Source organism: Macrosteles quadrilineatus, unplaced genomic scaffold (assembly GCF_028750875.1).
Source record: "Macrosteles quadrilineatus isolate MER2022 unplaced genomic scaffold, UCM_ALF_1.0 Scaffold_4__1_contigs__length_99947679, whole genome shotgun sequence".
Classification (NCBI taxonomy): domain Eukaryota; kingdom Metazoa; phylum Arthropoda; class Insecta; order Hemiptera; family Cicadellidae; genus Macrosteles; species Macrosteles quadrilineatus.
In genome coordinates this window covers 51,962,478-51,985,512 of record NW_026542597.1, presented here as the reverse complement: position 1 = coordinate 51,985,512, position 23,035 = coordinate 51,962,478, and the positions used below count along the sequence as shown (strand labels likewise).

Sequence of the window (23,035 nt, the reverse complement as noted above, 5' to 3'; positions counted from 1 at the left end):
CGCTACTGTTCGGATCGTGTACGACTAACCTCCGCTCGTAGTGCGCGATCATGGATGGCTACACGTTGGTTCTGTAAATACAGTGTGCAGTGATTTAGTTATAGTGCAGTGATGTGCTGGTGATAGTTCTGCCAATGGCTAGATGAGTGCACTGTTGATTTTATAGTGAATAACCCAAGCTTTACCATGCATTGGATATCTTCTTTGATCATCCTGGCTATCTTCAATCAAGTAAGTATTGTCGGTAGTTGGCTGTAGGAGGTTTAAACTTAATCAATTCAAAGTATATTAAATAGCTATTATGTTAGGTAGGACACCGGCTTTTTAACCTATCTCTTCTACTGTCAAAGAATTGTCTTATCAGCGAGGGTTTAGCGTTGTTATTGTCGTAATGAATGTTTCATACCAACTTTTAAATCACGTGAATTTTAAATTAGTTTGAAATTTACATTCACTCTATTATCAATTAAACAATATTCAAAACAAAATATTTACATTATCTAGAAAGCAAATTTATTACATTCTCATCTTTGAAACCTGTGTCATTCACAATCATACAATAAGTTAACCTACAAAACAATCATCGTGTCTGTTCTTTTCATAGTCATGATAAAATATCAAATTTGTCTTTGCAAGTTAAAACAATGACTTACACTTTTGTAATGATAGGTACTGTACAGCAATTGCCATAGTAACGATAAAGCAGAAGTAAAAAGCTCGTCATACTTTTTATGCCGGTGTCATTTTCCGGTATCTTCATGAAACGATGTAATTACCACTCCTACTTAGAGCATAATTATTTATATATTAATTCTACAGCATATTCATCGTAGCCTTCAATTATAGTCAACCACACACACCTTTTTACTACGATATAAAAATACACTCCCAATCTACTGTTGATTCAAAAAACCGAAATAGCCAACCTACATTCGCTCGACAATAGGCGCTACTGTTGATCGCTATTTACACTTATTGTTATTGAGTTCCCGATAGTTTTATGTGTCGACGCCTATATTTAGCGAGACGGCCGAGGCACCTGCCGCGGTCGCACGGCCTCGGAGGTTCTCACGATTTCGTTTAATGCCGCGATGCTCAGCATTAATGCAGTATGAAATGAATTGCATCCAGCTCTCGTTAAGAGTGGTTATCCAGGCTAGTTTCCGCACTCGGAAATTGTATCTCTAGTTTGATAGCTTTATTGTTTAGTCTTCGCATTTGAGACGAGCTCTTGTTGTGAAAGCGTTGAAATATACGTAGTAAATATGACGACAAACTTGAACATGTTTCATGCACATTCATAATTCTCGAACTGATGAATGAAGGTGGATTTCAAATTATTGTCCATTAGTTTAAACAACAAAGCAATGATGGCAGGCTGCTATGTTCGTAATCATTTGTAGAGAGAAAACAAACTTTAAAATTATCATATATAATACAAGTATTATTAAATATAAAGAGGGACCAACTATGCAATTAAGGTAGTAAATGATCGGTATTTAAGCGAAAGAAGGCTTCTTATCGGTATATGATTGATGAAATCTGTAATTTAGACAAATAATTGAATCCAGCATAAAATTTTTTCATCATCCTATGGTGTATATGAGTTTTTTTTTATTTTTAGCATTTTAAAACTAAGACGAAAAAAATTGTATATTTCAACTACTTATATCTATTTTTTGATGAGTTTGACATTATAATAAAGTAGGGCCTATATACGGCATAGAGTAAAAACCTAACGTGTGAAATAGTAGCCGGGTGTAATACAATAAAATCCTAATTTTGAACGCATTATTTAGATAATAAACTACACTTTGGTTATCAGTCAACAAGATAGTAAAGCAATCATAACATAATTACAACCTCAATAGCTCTATAAATTGTTTGTTATGATTTCTCCTCATAATGAATCAAATTAAAATACGATCACTTTTAATTTTATTGCATTCGCGCGGTTGGCCCAAACACCTTTTTACAATAGGCATACATAATATTATATTGTTAACATGCAACCGGCAATTTATTGTGTTTATTTTAAAATCATTAATTGATGTAAATGTTTCATCAGAACAATTTAATAGTTTCAAAATCTTAGCGTTTTTTTTTTAGTTTGATCTGGTTAAATAATTGATTTAATCCATTCAGATTTTGTTGATTTATTTAGTTTATTAACTTGACTAGGCAATGGGAATGAGCTACGTCAGTAACTTAGAGATCTAACAAACGTGTTTACAAAATATATTAGTTAATTAGATAATATTCGGATTTCAAGATCATTAATTTATTAATTCTCTATCCTTCTCAAAAACTCGACTGTAATAGTAGCCAAATATTAAATAATTACATCAAAGTACTATTATATCGCGTTCTGTCCAGTAGATGCCTACACAGTGGTAGTCTTAGTCCAGTCCTTGGACAGCTAACGTGTTTTTTAACACCTGCCCAAGTCCAGCTGGCTCCATCAGCTGCTCCCTAGTGTTGCGTTATTTTCCTGTCTTTCGTTCTTTTATCCACTTCAGTCCTTGGGCTTTTTCTAACGTTCTGGTCAAGTCCGAGTGTACAGCCGGTTATTTATTTTCACCGGGGTTAACGTTTTATGAAGGGTTGATTGTTCAATTTTGATATCTAAGCCAGGCAACTCAGGAGAATGAGTAATGATAAGTAGTAATGAGAATCGCTTTTAAACACATTTTCATCGTTAAGTTAAAGTATACTTCAGATTTCTTCAAATATATAAGAATGTATATTATACGCCCATTTACGACAGCAGGGGTTTGAATTTAATTTGTAATAATTGCAATACGTTGTTTGATTTTAATTTGTAGTTTAAGTTGTAAAATTCTTTTAATCCACAATCTATCTTGAAAAGAATATGAAACTAGCCTTTGATCGAGTAGCAGCTAGGACAATAAATAATTAATTAAGTGTCTACCGTTCTTATTCTTTACAGTAATTATTTTTAACGTGTTAGGATTAAAGACTAATCACAATTTTAAAGTTTTATTTTTGAATGATACATACAATGTTTTCTTTCGAAGACTGTAATTTATTACTGCTATTCTTTCTTTGCTACTTAAATTTATTAATCTCATGTATTGTCAAGAACGGTTTATATTCTAGACAAACATTTTCCAAGCTGTCTAAACCAATTTCACTCTCTAAACCACACAAACACTTCTAGACCGCTCGTAAATTTTGATTCACGTTTCAAGGCGTTGTTTCGTTTTCGAGTTTTGGACTCCGGATCAAAATAAATCACGCCTGGAACGCTTTGGTCTTCTGTGAGTTTTATGTTTCCATTGAACCGAAGTTATTTATGTTGCCTAGACCGATAGAAAAATACTCCGAGATTAAGTGGCTCGGTGCGCTGAAATGTTCACAGTTGTTTTTGGAATACAGTCTGTTGTTGGGGCGAGAAACAAACGATTGTTGAGCCGAACAGTTAAATATGTGAGGGTGTTTTTTTTTTTTTATAAAATGACGTCGTTGATGTTTTGCACTCGAATTTAAATACTTGTTTGCATTCTGACTTTAAAGTAACTTATGATCAGAGGATGTGTGAAACCTTTAGTAGACGTTCTAGATATTCAATGACTTTTGTTTGGATTGATAAATTATATTACGTAAACATAGTCAATTTTGACACTTAAATTGCCGTCTCCCAAACAATTGCCTGTGCAAAATCCCCTTTAAAGTATTTTATCCATTATAGCATAGATTAGATTTGTTTTCGAATACATTGAATGGATTAAGGAATGTAGTCGCCTATTCCTGTGAATGCCTTTCTCCTCTCGTCTCTCTTATTCCGTCGTGCATTTAAATATTTTCTTTTCCCTGTTTTTTAACATGTTTCGCCTTAATTTGCTGTAGTTATAATTTATTTCCTACTCTATCCTTCTTAAATTATTATTCTTTAGTATATCTTGTTCCAGCTTTTTAGACAGAAGTCCTGCACTTTGGCTGTAGTTGTGCCCTCCGTACATCCCTATGTCCTTACTCATGTCAACTTTATTTTCTACCTACCTCTAATCATACCTCTATATCTTTCTCCCTCTTTCTATGCCTGATCTTACCTTTTAGCCTACTCCTACATCCATCTAAGCATTCTCCAATACTATCTGATCTTCTACTCTCAGACCTCCTCTACTTTCCTGCCCTCTGCTTATCAGTAACTGACCCCTTGGTATGTTTCCCATCCTCTGCTTATCAGTAACTGACCCCTTGGTACGTTTCCCACCCTCTGCTTATCAGCAACTGACCCCTTGGTATGTTTCCAGGCCCAGTCGTCTGGAGTGTTCGAACTGCGGCTCAAGTCCTTCGTTAACAAGTTCGGCAAGGACAGTGTTGGCCAGTGTTGTAGTGGTGAGAGGACCGACCCTTGTGCGGGACCGTGCAGGACCAGGTTCAGGATATGCCTTAAGCACTACCAAGTCAAGATTGATACTACCTCCCCCTGCACGTTTGGTGACGTCATTACCCCAGTGCTCGGTGAAAATTCGGTTCAGTTAAGTGATACCAAGACGGAGGAGTTCAAGAACCCCATCAGGTTCAACTTTGATTTCACATGGCCGGTGAGTAGAATTTTCGGGTTCTTGTGGTGTATGGGTGTGAATGTTATCAGTGTAATATGTTCAAATCAGTAGGACCTTCAGTGGATCTATCAGAAAATATTTTAGTTTTATGGGTAAGATTTATGTAGGCCTACAGATCGATATATGAATTTACAGCGTTACACAAAATTCAAATTCCAGAAAAACCCTTATTGAGATGGTGATTAGTGTTGTTGTCGTTGGTAGTATAAGTATCTACAACTCATTTACTTCATTTACCTCAGTTATTGTGTAGTATATTGTGACAGTGATGATGAATAACATTTTTTGAGTCCAAAAGTCATTCGCATAGCTCCCACGTATCCACTCATTAGAACAAAATCAACCTCAAAGGGTCTGATTAGAATATGAAGTGTGGCTAATCTGATGAAGTCAGACGAATCAACAGCCTTCTCAAGGGTTGGGTGAAGGGATGGATTGTTTGACAGAGGGCGTAGCTCGGGTTCAGGCCATTCAGTCGGTTTTCTTCCCACACTTCCTCGACAGATGATCGGGCAAAAACTTCTGCCAGACACTTAGCCTTTGTGGGACTCAGGTAACGCGCTACAGCTGGCTTCCCAGGCGCTTCTGTAGGAAATCTGAACGTTCAGTGTAAAACTTACGATCTTACGATATCGGTGCAGGAACTGTAGATAGGTCGATGGGATTAGGGAGCAAAGTAAACAGAGGAAAGATAAGGATGTCGATGTTCTAAGACTAACCTTAATAATTTGATTGCGATCTTTTCAACTGTAAGTCTATGTGTTCAAAAACTTATAATTTACAAGTCTCAAAATGTTAAGGCATTTAAAATTTTTAAGTTTAGGTAGTTTTGCATTAAGTTTGTACTTGCTAGAGACCTACCACGGTGCTTATCAGATCAAGCCCAACAAAGTCAGTTTAAAACCATTCTACTGTAGTGCCTTTTGAATCACTTAAGGAGTCATACTTCCAAACTGTACATTGTGCGAGTTCCATTAATACAAGTCCACACATTTCAACGCACCAGCTTCCTAGCCATCAGACAATGGACCCGGAATTGCCATTCTGCAACCCCAGGCCGGGGTGCAGAAAGGCAGATGCGTCTGATGATTTTATGCGATGTTTTATCGACGACAGATGTGCACGACCAGGTCCCATTGTTGGAGCGACAGATGGCCCTACTTTGCGACTGTTGTTGTAGCCGGTGGTATCGATTATTTCACCCGGTTGTAGCCGGTGTTATCGATTGTTTGACCCGACGCATGTGGCGTGTGCCGGGCATTTTTTCACCGGCGATTTCGGCGTCGCGCCGCTCCACAAGTTATTTCTGTACGTTCGCCCCACATTCACGGTCGAGTCTGTTCCTTCTATGGGGTCTTGAGTGTTTTTGTTCGTAAACTTTGTGCAATGTGCTCGCTACATGTAGTTTACCGGTCCTAATATAAATATTAGTGTTTCAAGCCATTTAGTTTTTGTATAAACACCCAAAGTCACTCAAAACGCGTTGTGATAGAAGAATCCGGAATACGACGGTATAAAATATAGGGTATAGTGAGGAAACTTGAAGTTTTTCGTGTGCCAGTTCTTTCCTTGATAGCTTATCAACTTGTTGCATAGTTTTAACTAAAAATCAAACGATATACCGTACCTAAATATTGATAGGATACCTTCGAAATACGTTCTTAATACAACTTAACTCAAATATATTGAAGTATTAAATCCAAGATAAATGCCTTTTAAAAGCAATGTTGCGTGCCACCTGCTCGTACTTGGTACGGCTTCGATTGTGCGTGGATGAGACATGCCCAGCTCAGGAGTAGACCTAATTCTGATGGCTAATTGACCGATGGCCCAGGGGTCACGTGATCAGCCATCATGAGTGCTCTGATGGATATACAGCCGTAACGGACAAGACAATGTCTCCGATGGTGTCAACATTAACTGAATAGACCCCCGGGTAGTAGTAGCAGGGGCGATTGTAAACCAGTCACTGACGGCTTTGTCTACAGTTTTAGTTTCGGTGTTCGTCGCTCGTCCCCAGTAGCTAGTTCCTAGGAACGTTTATGCTTTCCCTTTCGACTCAGGGTAACAGGTTCACAGGTTCGTTGATGGGTTTTGTCTCGTTGTGAAGGTCCGGTTGGCGTTAAATCGTGATTTTACCGGCTACTGCTTTCTAAGGGTGCGCTATTAGTCTAAAGTAGTTAGGGTAGAGAATGTTGTGTCCAGTTATTTTAGTTCAATTTCAATTCAGTAATTTTTATTTCCTTCCGATATACTGCAAATTATTTTACACCCCGGAATAGCACATTTTCAAAAAAAGATTTGTTTATTCGTGAACCATTGAGAACTAAGTTTGTTACCACTTGACAGTAACTAAGCATTTTCTTCAGTAACTAAGCAGTAACTGTATTCCTCTAGAGTCTTGCTATCGACGTTCTATTGTGAGGCAATTTGTAATCTGACAGCAGTTGATTCAAAGTCACGCATTTAAACGTTTCGACGTTCAACTGATGCGTTATCTTCTCAAGCGAAATCAACCGCTGCATTCCTAGCGTCTGCAGGCCCTGCATACCCACGGTATCTGCAATCGCAATGTGCACAAACATAATTTATAGGTCTTTGACTGAGCATAATTGCCGCTTGTTCCCACCTGCTAGACAACCTCGTCACCCAAGGCCGGTCTATCTGGGTTAGACGAAACTTCTGCTTACAATCGCAGATGCGGTAAAATATAGGTTATGTGCGGGTCTCAGCGCGCATGCGTACTTCTTAGCACGCATGCCACCAATTATCTTCGTTCTCACGGTTCCATTGAACCTGACAGTATTGTTATTCATACCGCGGTCTTGTTATATTTCAACGTGATATTCGATGCTCGTCCTCCTCGAGTCCTTGGAGCTTTCGCAGTCGGAATTCCGAATGAGACGCAGGCGTGGGTACGGACCCTAGGCCTAGCTCACAATTAAAACCCGATAATTGTGACCCCGACCCCGTCAATTAGTGCGGTCTTCCTACGATTATGGCGTCAATCTCGCCAATGTGTGGCAATTTTCGAAATCACTAAATATCGGTTATTTCAGACCCGTGTTTCGCGGCTGACGTGTGTCGATAATTATCCGACTATTTTTTAAATACGTGCGGAACCTTTTATTATGGGTTTCGTTTCCCTTTCTCGAAAGCAGGTGTGTCGGAGTTTTTTGGATCGTTTCTTGGAGTGTAATTTTGAAATTATTTTTTATGTGGTTAGATGAATTGCATGTTTTCTCTTTATTGAGTCCTAGGTTCTAAATAAATATTAGGAATTCAGGGTGTTCGGAGAACTATTTATGATTAACTGTGGTTATATTGCATTCTTCCTTTTTAATTCGCTTTGAATAAATTCTAAGTTTTGTAAGTAGAATTTTGATTTTATTTAACTGTAGCCTCAAACCATCTGGCTTTTAGTAGAATCTAGTTTTCTTACTCTACGGCAGCTTCACAGTGTGTTACCCTTGCTCTAAGGAATCACATGGTACATGAACTGTTTACCTGACCACCAACTGAACACGTAGCGTAGTGTAGTCCAGCCAGACCGCCAGCCGCGCGAGGAGCGGGCAGTAGTCGGTGTGCCGTGGGAACGCTTGTCGTGCCCTGGGGCCCAATTAAGGCGGTGACACACTATCGATCTTTTCCCCGATCAAGACCCCGAACCGAGCAGGGAGAAGGGAGAAGGGAGATAAATATTAGCAAAATTTTACTCCGAACATTTCCCCGAACATGAATAAGACCAGACGAATTCTACCGAGCGCGGCAAAAGGAAGTTTGGAGAGAGATAGAGAGTGTGTGCGAGTGAGAGCGCGGAACTATCAATGCTAGCGCAGGCGGCCGCTCGGTGCGGCGCTCGCGACGATGTACGGGGCAAAAATGTACCGTGACACACTATCGTACATCGGACCGTACATCGGACCGATCTTTTCTTTGATCTTTCGCCAAAAAACCGCCTCCAGAGCGCTCGTCTCCCTGCTCGGCCTGATGTCTTGTTCGGCGTCTTGATCGGTGTACGGACTCGTGACACACTATCGAACATCCTCCCTTCGACCTCCCTTCTCCCTTCTCCCTGCTCGGTTCGGGGTCTTGTTCGGGGAAAAGATCGATAGTGTGTCACTGTCTTTAATCTGGCACATTGCTGTAGCTCACTGTTTATAGCCTACCTGGCCGCTGCATCCTGCCATCGCACTCCAGTCTCCAGTCAGTCTCCGCCACGTCATGTACCGCTGCTGTCTTCATTTACTTTCGATTGAGCGTTTTGGATATCATTTTAAATCTAATAACGGATTATGAGCAATCCTGTTGACAATGACTAGTGTTATTGACATGTTTATGAGTCGTAGGGGGTTCCTTTGGGTTTCCTTTTGGCCTGTAACACATAATTTTCCAGTAGTCTATGATCCTGATCAACTCTTTTTTTACATTTAAACTTTCGACTAAATCGACCATAAATCACCGACCTTGTGAATTAACAATGTACGGTATTGTCATGTCGATGAGTTGTAAGTTTACACTTGAGGATCTCTCTCTATTTTCCCGTAAAATTAAAATTTTCAATGTTATAGGCTACAAACGTGATCAATAGCTTTATCTTGGAGAGTACCAAAATACCGAAAATGATTTATTTTTACGGTTTTTTGCAAAATCTTTTTAATGTTCTTCTTTGCGATTTTTTTTTATTTAAGGCTGAAATTGTTACTGGTAATCGTAACAAGACGACAATTTTCCATAACTTCTGTTAAGCACGTACACTCATTACATACTGTGTGATGCATCTACTTTCAAGCAGCATACTTTCAAATACTGTATTGTTGAAAATGTTTGAATAATTGCACAGATATTTAGACACGTTTATCCATGCCCACTGGCTAGCGGGCCTCGATGGGCCAACGTTCGCCGAACAATGACCGGATTTGGAAGTCGGTTGGCTTCTGTCGTGTCGTGACGATCATTTGGGCGTTCTTGGAACTCCGTCAAAGACAGCAGAACAGGACTTTGCATGCGGCATTTACCCGCCAATCAGTAGTCCGTTGCAGTATTTAAGTGACAGAGTGTCAATGAATTGCCACGAAGGTATTTGGCGGTGATCCATCAATGGGAAGGGTTGGCTGTTGAATTTCGATCACGAGTGAAGAACTGAGATGTTTAGAGGTTTTATTCCAAAGGATGCGTTGCTTATTCGACTATTTAATTAACGAGTTGGGGTAAGAATCGTACATGGTAGACCACTATCAAATAGATTAGACTAAACTACAGGTTTGATAATTTGTTGTTTTAAAGAAATTGTTTTCCGGTTCTGTGAGAGAATATTGCTACATTGTCAACATTTTCTCCAATAGGCAGATGGTCCAAGGCCAGATAGGATCTTGGGAAAGGATGGACGAGGGAACAAACAATGTTGGTACTGTATCTTGATGTAAAACTGTCCACATAGTGAAAGTTCCAACATCAACCCAAATAAATTTTGTTATGGTTGAAACAATTGGTGATAGTAGCTTATGTATAATATTTGGTACGCAGTGAATAGTATTTACAATTTTGTAAGAGCCACGCCGAGTTATTCTTGTCTGTAAATACAATTCTCCGGGTTGACAGTTTTTCAGTTGCTCAAAATTCCCGCTTTTGTCCTTTGCTTGACAAAGTTTTGCCCTATGATATGTGTTCAGTTACCAAATTAAAGGTGCGTTATTAAGAGGATTTGAGAGCACAATTGCCAAATTTTTAGATCATATTTTTTCATGTATTTATATCCAATAAGGTTATTTCTATCATAAATCCTAGAACTCTCATGGAAATGCTCGTGATTGCAAGTTTCGACCGAATACTCACCACACAAGTGTCAATGACGTCTGGACACTGGACGTCTCTAGTACGAGTGACATCGATCCTGTAGTATCGCCGTCACCGGTCCGGACCGACGCCCGACATACGTTTACGTCCAAAACACGTTCTGAGATGAAACTGGTCGCGCACAGCTTTGTGCGTTTTTTGCCCGCCTCTTGTTGGACATTCAATTAACATTAACCGGGCCGCCGAACCGCCGGAAGATCCAACCGGTTTCCATTCATCTGCTCGCAATTTACCCTTCCAATCTCGTCTATGATGGATTCGTCTAGTTGCACCTCTTGCGTTATTCACAAAGACGATCTTGTCTGCCCATTTGTCTGGGATTTTGCGTAAAATGCTGTTAAGGCTAAAGACTGGTAATTTTTGTTTGGGTATTCACAAATTTGTGTTTTGAGGACGTGTTCAAAGGCTTAGCAAATTGTAGTTGTGTTACTATTAATGAATGTGATTGCGTCCTCACATGTAATTATTTGATACTTTAAAAACTTACTTAGGGTACCTTGTAAACACTAGTTAAACCAACTAGTGTTTCTAAGCATGAGCTATTTCTCCATTAGCTGCTCGCGCTGTTGCACTGCAAGCATAGTAATCCTCTGTTTACCACTGATAGGCCATGAAGTGTCTGTACGCTACGTGTAATACAAAACATTTCCACTGTAACTGCCCTATATCGATTTAATCGACCAGATCCCAACCGGCTACCTGTTAATCCATAAGCATGAGTTACCGACTGGTTTTCTATTCGCCGCGCGATGAGTTATTTATGCTGTTAGTTGCACAAGTGACATTATCATATCTTCTGTCACTTGACTTACTGTCTGTTCGGATTTGTAACGGCCTTGTTCTGTTTCAGGGTACCTTCTCTCTGATCGTGGAAGCGTGGCATGACAACAACGACAACACCACTGGTGAGTTCACCTCTGTTTATAACTAGGTTAATCGTTCTAGTTGTAAGTTTAAACGCGATTGTTGTAGATTTCAATGTCTGTCTATTTATGGAGTAGGATTCTCATTTTAAAGAATTTTTTTGTTAAAAGTTAATAACATACTACTATGACGTGTTAATTGAATGTTATCAACAGTAACTGTGTGATTGTTAATTGATGCACTTCCGCTCGAACATTTTATGTATAGAGTAGGCTTAATCTACAGGCCAACACCTGAGGTTGTATGTTTACATTGTATTGTATCAAATTTCAATGTCAAACTCAAATTTCCAATTGACATTCGGTTGACACCTAGATAACGGCCCAAGCCACCTTCCTAGTACCCCAGTCTCCAGGGTTGCGGAATTCCCCTGAACGCCCGGCGGAATATCCAGCGGGCATTACCTCAGTATTGTCCACACACATGTGCCAAAACACTGACCGGGACGTCTCACATGTGCGCCCCAGCTGGTCTTCTTCCGGCCTGGGCCTAGGCCTACTTCCTGGGAACCGAAATCCGAGCCTTCGGCCAGGTGTCGGCGCGCAGATTTGAACCCGACTGTACCTCCTCGGATCCTCATGTTTCCACCGTAATAACAGAGACAATAGCTCACGACGCGATGGTTACGGCTATTAATAAAATGGGCGGGCCGTGCTGACCGTATATTTACGGTAGAACCTCGCGTCGCACCCTAGGAGGATTAAACATTAAGGAGAGGGCACGCAAATAGGAATACACGTGTTGCGGTGAAGCCAGCTTTAGCAGAACACTAGAGGGGCACGCGGAGCCGTAGAGTGGCAAAAAGCCTCGGCTATAACATGGGAGAGATAGGGAAAAACGCGACGCGCGCTGTTTCGAATTAAAATTGCCGCTAAACTAAAACACCTGTGTTATTCACCGATGGCATTCTTAAAGTAAATTAAATTTGCTATCGAACAGTGTCAATCATTCCTATAAAAAATATTATTTATTATTTATTATTGAAGATCAAAGTTGAAAGAATTGACCTGGACTTTGAACATATGATTACTTTAATTACGTTTTTGAAAAAAATATGATGTATCTACACAAATTAACAATTTATTCGTGTTCCTTAAGAGTTTCTCGAAATAAAAAATATATATTTACCTATATTTAAAAGTGGTATTTAGAAAAATAATTACAATAAAGTTTTTTTTTATTTTTCCAGTTTATAAAACAATCTTACTAATAATAGGTTAAAATGAAAATTTTAATTCGGGTGATGAAATACATTTTAAATTTGCATTTTTCATAGTTTTTTTCGATTTGTTAATATAATTTTTTACTAGTTTTAAGTCATTTATGTGCTAGGCAGGTGATTTTAAATAGCCAAAGTTAAGAAAAAATGCAAAGCCGCTCTAACTTTTTTTTACACCAACTTTCGTTACAATTAAATTACAATCATAAAAAGTAAAACAATTTCTTGGCAATCAAATTCTTGATTTTTTAAATATCATATTGAACTATATTTGATCTGTTTACCTAAAGAAACTTCGAGTAAAAAGTGTGAATGTTCAACAATCATCACGTCTTCTGACCGCCAAAGTGCGTTTATCATTATTTTAAACGATTAAAACTTATTTTATTTCTCTTTATGAAAATGTTCAAATACACATACAGTACTACTCATGATTTGAGTTTTAATTTATGAACAGTAAAATCCATTGGTGATATGGCGGGATTTGAACCCGGGACCCCATGAACCGGAGTCCCGCGCTCTGGTTAGAGTATTATAAATAATACACAATACAAGTATGGCAAAAAATAAAAACAAAGACAACGAATTCCAAAAAATAAGTCATCCTTGTGTAAATTAATTACTCACCTTTGAACGTACCGTACTATTGGTTCATATTTGACTTTCCTCTTAATAGGTTCCTAATATTACGGTTAGAATTTAACTTTTTAATTTTCGTAGGATGATGAAGTCTAATTTTTAAATAGTTAATTGATATTTCTGTTACCAAATCTTCCAGTAACGCATACAACGCAGTATGAGAGGGGGCGGGAGAGTAGCGCTGCCTCCCCCCCTCCCCAGTACGCTGGCTTCAACGAAACTACAGCGTGTCCTCTCCTTAATGTTTAATCCTCCTAGGTCGCACCCGAGTTTCCCACTGCATTGTTTTTGTGTTGGACGCGCCGACTTGGAACGCCGCCCAACCTCCCGGAAAATAGGGTTAGTGACAAAAAGCCCCGCGGTGATGGTAATGCGATGGACTGCAGTAATTGACTGTCGTTCAGCAGCCGATGCTGTCTCTGGGCACGCCACTGTAGTGTTGTCTTTGCGACGTATTGTTCCTGGCAGTCAGTGATTTCCTCGGTCAACATTCTAACGGGGTTTGTGGTAAAATTTTTTCTGCCAGCTGATGTTTTAGCGAACTTTTACACTTGCCTTTTGGTTGATAGGTACTGAATTTCGCATTCGCATCCTTTTGATTTCCACGCGTCAATTTATCCAATTATTGTCGTTTGAATTCCACAACCCCACAACTCCTAGAACAGCGGTTTCTCCGTAGCCACCTTTTCACTCCCCGATCACGATGACGGATGAAAGTCAGCAAAGGTCGCGCGCTAGACGTGGCCGGCGCCGTGTCCGTTTCTTGTTCGCGAAGTATTTTAATTAAAGTTCGCAGCCCGGATTAATGGACACTTTGCGATCAATAATGCATCAAGTGACTCTAGCCAAGCCAGAGTCTAGACAGAGTCAGCCGAGCATAACCGACTTGCACTGTAGCATTCCTCAATCGCAATCTTCTTTGTCCCTCCTCTTCATTCTCGGAGTTTGCCGTGTATTCGCGTTCAATCGGGATGCTCTAGTTCGTGTAAATGGATGTTAATAATGTATAGACGAGCTCAGAAAGTTTCTCGTAGTTTAGAGTCGAAAGTTTCTTACTTTGATCTGGGGTTTCATAATTGTTGTTGACAAGTATCCTTGAACAATATTTACCATGCAAAACGTCTTTATCAATGTTGAGTTCTATCTGTGTAAATGTTTTCATTATGTAATTCTTCGTAATTAATATCGAATAAACAGTCCAATATTTCTAAATATAATCCAAAGTGTTTTTTTTTATAGGTAGTCAGATATATTGAACTGTGTTTCTTAAGGATTACACACAGTACTAGCAAAAGCGACGGGTCTCAGGCCGATAAAACTTGTCACTTGATTTTCAATGCAAGGCAGTTACCGGTGTTTGCAAATCCGCTCATCTACATACCAATGTCTGATCAATATCATATCTCTAATGTTTAATCTACGGCGATCTAAGCCTAATGGCATTTAAACGCTCCAAGTTCCACCCTCTTGTCGCATCTCCAATGTTATTATCGGTTTAAATATCCCGGAGAGCTGAAGATCCAGAGTCAGAACAGGTCTGAGTGCACCTGCAGACGTGGGTACCGGACCATAGGTACATCAGCGTCCTCTCACTGTAGACCACCTCTGTCAATGGGCGAGGTACAGTCTGGTCCTCTCACTGGCAATGCTCAGTTTAACGCGCACCGACTGTACCTATAATCCCGTCGACGCAACTTGTTCCGTGGGAATCGATGGATTATCATATACAGTACAAAGTACAACGGATCCTCCGCACAGATACTATTTTTTTCCAAATTATGGATTTAGTTACTATGTTTTATGCAAACTTCGGTGAATAAACTTGTGTGCAAATTTTGCAGAAAAACCACAACTTGTTAACTAGTTTTTAGTTTGACTTTACTTCAGTTTTTTTTCAATCAAGTTAAGAAGTTAACATTTTTAAACTACTTAAATTAATCCGTATTCTTTTTTGTTACACTTATTTATAAGTTACTTGTTTTCCATGCCCATTCCCATTCATTTGATTCTTTTGTGCGACAGTTCAAAAATAAATACTGTATACCGTTATCGGTTAACACATTCGCACAGTTCGATGTTGATATTCTGTAGGCAGGCGCAGGCAGGTCTGAACCTGAAGCATGAAGCCTCATAAAGCGTGCGGTGACGTCACGACTCTCTCACGATCACGACGCCGTGGAGGGGGCTTCACCTTGACTCTGGCACGTCGGAATCCTCGCCGAATCTCTTATATTGTTCTGTTTTTGTCATTCCCCGTTCTCGTTCTCATTCCCATGTTGGTTTCATCTAATAAAACACTCGGTAGTTATAACCCCGACCTCACAGGCGCGGATCCACGCGGCGCGGCTGTTATTACACCCGTAATTATCCCATGCTCTTTGCTAAGTGCCGGGTTTTAGTACCGACAATTAATGATCTTTTGGACTTCTTTGTCCTTGCGGACGATGACGAGTTTTATTGAGGATCGATTAAAAGCTAATGAAGATATTTCGAAACGTTTAGATGTGGTCGATTAAGTTCCTGATATGTTTAATAGCACGTAGCAACGATTAATAGGCAATTGCTTCTGGTTTCTTCGGGATCATAAAACAATTGAATTTTTTAAACACATCTCTTTGCAGAATGCAGTAAAAGTAACTAATGCATCACAACCCCAACCCCTTCGACCCAGATTTAACTTTGTAAACTCTAAAGCAACATATTCTGTGTTACACGTTTCCCATAGTAGGCCTAATAAATATTCCGCCAAGGCCAACTGAATATTTTCAGTCTTGTGTTGAACCTGTAAGCTATCTTTTAACTTACCTCAACCCTTACCAACATGTTGCCGAAATATGACACGGTTGTCCCATACCACTCATTATTATTAGACCCTGCTGACCCCATCTGTTGTTGCAGGAGGCAGCAAGACCCTGATCTCCAGGCTGACGACTCAGCAGTGGCTGGACGCTGGAGCTGAATGGCACGAGGAAGAGGACAGATCATCACATTCGTCACTCAGCTACGAGTACAGAGTCCTGTGCGACGAGCATTACTACGGCTCTGGCTGTGCTAACCTTTGCCGCCCCAGGAACGACCAGTTCGGCCACTACACCTGCTCCCCCCAGGGCCACAGGGTGTGCACCGAGGGTTGGCAAGGCGACTACTGCACAAAACGTGAGTCTCCACTGTGATTCCATGTAGTTAGTAAACGTTTAGTCTATGATACCAAAGATTAAAGAAGGGGTTTTACTTGTACATTGGGATCCTCATCAAGCCTTTGACAATAAGTTCTTAAGACCCTTTGACTCAAAGACTTATTTTGGCAATTCTTTTGGGCTTGGTGATTGGCAAACTATTCGGGAGGATTGGGCACAACCAAGTTTTTAAATCCAGTATGAGGCACATTGGCTTTTCTTATAGATTTGGTGAGGCAGTAGCAGATCTATCAAAAATAACAATTTAGTGATCATAGCTCCAAATTAACAAAGTTCCGCCAACAAAGGCCTGGCGCATTATCGCCATTCTCAAGCTCAAACACTTGCACGTCTCATCTTGTTAACCTGGTTGTAAATCATGCAAGCGCATACAGGATATTTTCCACGTCTGATAGGTTCCCACGGGCGAAGGCCAGGAAACCGTCAGCTCTTATGGTAGTGAAGCAGGCGAGCGCAGGAAGTCGATTAATAGTTCGTGATCTACCTCGACCCCGGCGCGGCCTGACGTAGGTGTCAAGTCTAGAGAGGAGAAAGAACGATAGTCTAAATCGTTCTACAAATATTTTGCGAAAACATTAAACAGTAATTAAAAGTGTACGATTTGCACACCTTTGTTTATCTTGACAAAACCAAGCTTCTTCAAGTCGGCTGACAAACAAACAGCGGCACGCAAGGCAGACCATTAGCATGACAGTGGGCGATCGTGCGCCTCTTGTATGAAGAGATTAACGCCCGGTAAACAAAAACTGTTGCAGCTCTTGTCACGAACGGCCACCAGACACCGCTTGTGGCTATCTCTTGCTTGTCAGCACTCGTTTAAACGTTGCAAAAACTTGTTGAACTATTTGTCTTTAAAAGTTTAGAAATTATTGAAGCGTTTAGCTCTAGTGCAGATTGTTGGATGGCTGTATTAATTGGTAGTTTTCAGTGCTAAAATACTCCCAATAATTGTTTGTTGGTTCTGTTGTTTATACTTTGCTCGCTAGAAATTATTCACGACTTCTTCGGTCAAAAAATAAACTTTATGACGATAAAAACATTGTGTTGACGTTTAAAATTATTGATGTATATATAAATAAATGTACTCGAATTGTAGGGGTTATCGCTAGGATATTAAATTATTTCTGATATAAGCAATTTGTATTCATATTTTCAATGGAAAAGTCTACGTATACAGTCTTATTTACGCAAAAATTAAATACCCAAAATTCACTAATATTTTTTAAATGGCCGCAGGGACGCCGTTGACGGGTCCCGCCAAATACTGGCTTGGTAACTTGGCGTCACCAACAACAATGGGATTAAAAGGCAGCATGTAGGGAGGGAAGGCAGCTGGCGCTGACGGGGACAGCTGCCGAAGTACAGCTGCATACCCTAGAGGCGGGGGGAGGGTATTGCATTGGGGAGTGTATTGTGCATGTGTGTGTGACGTAACTAGTGTACTAATGTATGTGTTTGTGTTGCAGCCAAATGTGCGCCAGGGTGTGATGAACAGCACGGACACTGCAACAAGCCCAACGAGTGCATGTAAGTGTCACATTTAGGAAATCTATTTACTGTAATTTAATTTGGAAAATCACAAAGAAACATCTAACGAATTTAAATCAAGTAACATCAACATAGTACTTTTCCCAAGATACGAATACGTCATCACGGGCTTGTTGACTGGCGAGGAACTTGGCAAGTTCTGTGGGAACTCTGACAGTGGCATAGCCTCATGCACGAGTGTCGCCTGCCAATGCCAATGGCCCACTTTCTCATCCACCTCTCATCCTCTTCCTCAACTACTCGATTTGCTTGCCCTTTTGTTTATTTCCCATCATGGTTTCGTCGGTTTTGTAGTCAATAACTAACTATTCTTCTGAAGTTTTTGTCACTTGCCACTTATTGTTTCCAAATCTCTCATAACAAGAGTGATTTATGCATTTGGGCAAATCTATAGCAAAACACGCCTTTGTCATACTTTACCTTATTTGCGTTAGTGACACAACTTTGTATGGTATATTTTACTCTTTATAGAAACCACAACATTGCACTTTTTAACTGTCATCCTGGACTTACAAGTTAATTTTCTTCCTAGATGTCACAATGGCTGGAAGGGTCCACTCTGCAACCAGTGTGAGAGGTATCCCGGGTGTCTACACGGAACTTGCCAGAAACCTTGGGACTGTCTGTGTGAGGAAGGATGGGGAGGGTTGTTCTGCAACCAGGACCTCAACTACTGCACCAACCACAAGCCTTGCAGACATGGAGGCACCTGCTTCAACACTGGCCAAGGATCCTACACCTGCAACTGTCCTCCAGGCTTCACTGGCACTGACTGCGAGAAGGAGATTGACGACTGTGCCCATCAGCCCTGCATGAATGGAGGAACTTGCAAGGTAATTAGTAGTTTATTTCTAAAATCAGTCTATATTTAGTTAGAAATCATTGATTTTTCATGGGCTTTTCCAACATAAACTTGAAATACCTACCTATAGAAAAGAAGATTTACTCTTAAAAATTTTTCTATTTGATATAGTTTTCTGATCAATCCTAATGAATGTGTTTTTGCAGGACACTGGATCCGGCTACACCTGCGAGTGTCCAAAAAACTGGCACGGAACCCACTGTGAGACATCCACACAGACCTGTGATGACAAGCCCTGCCAAAATGGTGCAAGATGTGAGGACACTGCCACCGGTTACCACTGCCACTGCGTTCCTGGCTACACCGGCATCGACTGCCACCATCAGATAGATGACTGCGCCTCCAACCCTTGCCGCAACGGAGCCACCTGCCGGGATAAGATCAATGGCTACGACTGCACTTGTCCTTCAGGCTTCAGAGGGAAGAATTGCGAGGTGAACATAGACGACTGCAATGGAAACCCTTGTATGAATGGTGGCACTTGTATCGACCTAGTGAACACTTATAGATGCCAGTGCGTTCCGGGGTTCCTCGGAAATCTATGTGAGAAGAAAGTGGACTATTGCCTTGCCAAGCCTTGTGCAAACGGTGGGAAATGCATGAACTTGGTGAATGACTACCGTTGCACGTGCAAACCTGGCTTCACCGGTAAAGACTGCAGTATAGACATCGACGAGTGCTCTTCCAACCCATGTCACAACGGAGGTTTGTGTGTCAACCGGGTAAACGGGTACCAGTGCGACTGCCCCGACGGGTGGACCGGGAAGGCTTGTCAAGACGAAGAGACATCCAGCATCGGAAACATTTCGAGGCACATTTCCCAACCAATAGATTCGGGGTTGACCACAGAACATGTTGTAGTGATCGCGACTCTCTCTACAGCTGTTCCTGTCCTTGTCATTATCGCTGCGGTCGTTGTCGTCTGTATGAAGCAGAGGAGAAAGCGAGAACAACAGAGAGCGGACGATGAGGCGAGAATGCAGAACGAACAGAACGCCGTCCACAGCACCGTGGCCAAGAGAGGAGACACACATATGATCAAGAACACTTGGGGTCCATGTGTGAAAGACGGGGGAGGGGGAGGACTACCTAGTGAGAACTTGTGTTTCGCCAAACCTGTGGCTGTGGACAATACTCCAGTGTATACTCTGCACAGGAGCAGATCACACAAACAGTTAAACACAGATGCGTCGGTGCACAGACACAGCAACCGAGCGTCTTGCAAGGATCTGGACAACCTCGCCAGGTCTACGCAACAAGACAAGAGGATATCCGTCCTCTCTGTCGACTCATCACTCTGCAATGCAAGGTAAATTTTATATTCAAATATTAAATTTTTTTTCAAATCTTTCTAATGAAGTTTTTTTTTAATTTCAACCAAATACATATCTCTATACCAAATATTAAAAAACTTATGTATTGAACTCTTTTGATATTGTAACAAAAATTATATAAAAAATAATAGTATAAGTAGTAAAAAAAAAACAAAAAAAAACTGACTAAATATAGTTTTAAATCATTAAAATAGCAAAAACCCGAGCAGTTCAAAATTAAAATTTGTTTTGCAATAAATATTGAGAAATAAAATTTAGGTAAGTACGCCACCGGCTAAAGTTTTTAATTTCTTTTCAAACTAAATATTTTAATCATAAAATAATAGAAATTTACAATCTTCGGCCCACTTGATACTGTTATTCAATATTTTCTTTGCAAACTATAGATTGTTTATAGGCCTACTTATTTGTTATTGTTGATTTTCTAATTAAATTGGTTTTTTTGTTGTTGCAGTGATTCCTCGCTACTGAAGCGACCACATGACAAAGACACCAGTAGTGGGGTGATGTCGCCCTCGAGTAGTGTCTACGTCATTGACGAACACTTCCCTCACCATCCTGACACGCTGCTAGCGACTGAAGTCTAGCTGCTCCGTTCTTATCTTAGAGACTTTATTATTTATTTAATTGATCGGAACTGACTGAAGACGACCCTAGCGGCTGTCGTGTGATATGTATGTGTGCATCGTCTATAATGTACATAATATTTATTTTGTGATCGTTACAAAACTAAGTCAAATACGGACAAAAGATATAAATCGCTCAGTTTTTTTGGGCTGACGACTGATTTTTACATTATCTTGCATGTCGTTTTACGTAATTGAATCCGTAAGGGAGGGTAGGGGAAGATTTCTCGAGAAATCTTAATTTATTGCGATGAAAATGGTTTTGTTTTGACAAACAAATCGATATAATGTTCCTGTTATTATTATGCTAAGTCATGGTGGTTTGGGACGGCCGCATTGGTCAGTTAAGTAACTGGCGACTGCGACGCCCTAAACCTACCTTTGTTGTCATTTTGTACTTAACGTTATCAGCTAGTTTAAATGTAAAGACTTTAACATTTTGTATATTCTGTATATTTTCTAGTGTATTTATCTTGTATATATTGTCGATAGTTTTCGTATGACAATATTGTTCCTGATACTGCTGGTATTTACCATTGTTTCATCGGCTCTCTAATCTTGTTTTGCATTATTGTAGATTTGAGTTTAATGAGATTAACTAGTCTTAAAAGTTTGAAAGAAAATGGAATTTTCAAGGCCTCTGAAAGCTGGTTGACCAATTGATTAGTTTCTTAGAACAGCTTTCAAGCATTTTCAAATGGATACCCTCTCTTTATATTGTCACAGGAAAATAAAAAAAAAAACTTAGCAACAACATTTTTCTTTTATTTTTCCAAATTTTTTGGACAGGTCAAAGAAAATTGATTGTTGAATGAATACAAAATATTGCAAATGTTGATGAAAAAACTATAAGTACTTAAAATATTTTTGAAATAAAACTAATGCTTTCTAGGTTTAGTTTTATTTTGAATTATATTTTTAGTCTTTCTTATTTGCAATTTAATGTAAAAAAAATCCATGACATGTTTTCATGAGATTAAATTAAGTTTAACATTTGAAATTCTATATTTAAACTTTTCAAGATGACTTAAATGCTGGTAATTTGAAAACTTAGTGGTTAGCTTAATACTGACATAAGCATTATTTATTAACTGAAAATCTGAATAGTTCTTGACATAATTTACATTTGATTTTATAGTTTACATTGAAAATAAAATGTGATATCTGTAGTTGAGGAATATTTTTAAGACTTGGTTATATTTAACCTTTCATTACCAAGCTATTGATCTCTTTTCAAATTACCAGAAACGATTCTAACTCTACAATTAACCTTTATTATAAGTTTGAAGCATCTTTATTTTTCACCTTTCTGAAGTTGATATCCAGTTGTAAGAAAAAACCTTTAATTTGTAAAAGGATAGGTAAATTTTGTTTTGTTTTTCTAAATATTATTAATTTTATATTCCAACTATTTTGAGAGATAACCGAAAAAAAGTGTTTTTGAGGAAACCGTTCTTCAAGGTAATTTTTGTAAAACGGTGACGAAGTATTGGTATGGTATCAATGTTATTTATTAATCTTTATTGTTTTGTATGTAAGGTATGTTCGAAATTATTGTTAATTTATTTAATATTCCTTTTTGACTTTATTTTTATGGTTTGTGACATAAATTATACAATTCTGTCCAAAGCAATTTATATAATCATGTATAAATGTATAAAATACATTCAGTGATGTAAAAATAGGTTTAATAAAATTTACATGAGCAAATAATATTTGTGTACATCTTTAGTCAACCCCTTCTTAAGAGAAAAAAAATATATAGTTTAAGTTCCATAAATCAAAGTAAAGTAAAATTTGTTTCTTACTTAATAAAGATAACTATTTTGAAGGGCCATTTTTTGTTTCATGAAACTGATAAAATATTCAATTTTATAGTGAGGAATAAAAAACATTTTCAATGATTTTTTGTTATTAGAGGGCCTTAAGGTGCCTGAAATCACAGAAAACATACTACTATAACCCAGAATGCCAACCGCATGGTAAAAACTATTAAGTGTTTTGAGAGAGCTTTGCCTGTCAATCCGTAGGCAGCGCCACCAGCGTTGCCATGCACTCAGTATAACAACGCTGGTGGCGCTGCCTACGGATTGACAGGCAAAGCTCTCTCAAAACACTTAATGCTTTTTACCATGCGGTTGGCATTCTGGGTTATAGTAGTATGTTTTCTGTGCTGAAATGGACCTAAAAATTCTGTTTTATAATCTACAATAAAACTACTTCACTAATTTACGTAGA

At 39.3% G+C, this 23,035-nt stretch overlaps 1 protein-coding gene across 1 annotated transcript; it reads left to right on the top strand.

Annotated features, from left to right (window-relative positions):
- LOC128991861 (neurogenic locus protein delta) lies at positions 1-22,492 on the top strand. Its single transcript, XM_054415091.1, has 8 exons — positions 1-231; positions 4,278-4,571; positions 11,299-11,353; positions 16,129-16,386; positions 17,894-17,954; positions 18,508-18,808; positions 18,984-20,146; positions 20,626-22,492. Exons 1-8 carry the CDS (start codon positions 187-189, stop codon positions 20,756-20,758), a joined length of 2,310 nt encoding a protein of 769 aa, XP_054271066.1. The 5' UTR covers positions 1-186; the 3' UTR covers positions 20,759-22,492.
- The last annotated feature ends 543 nt before the right edge of the window (positions 22,493-23,035 follow it).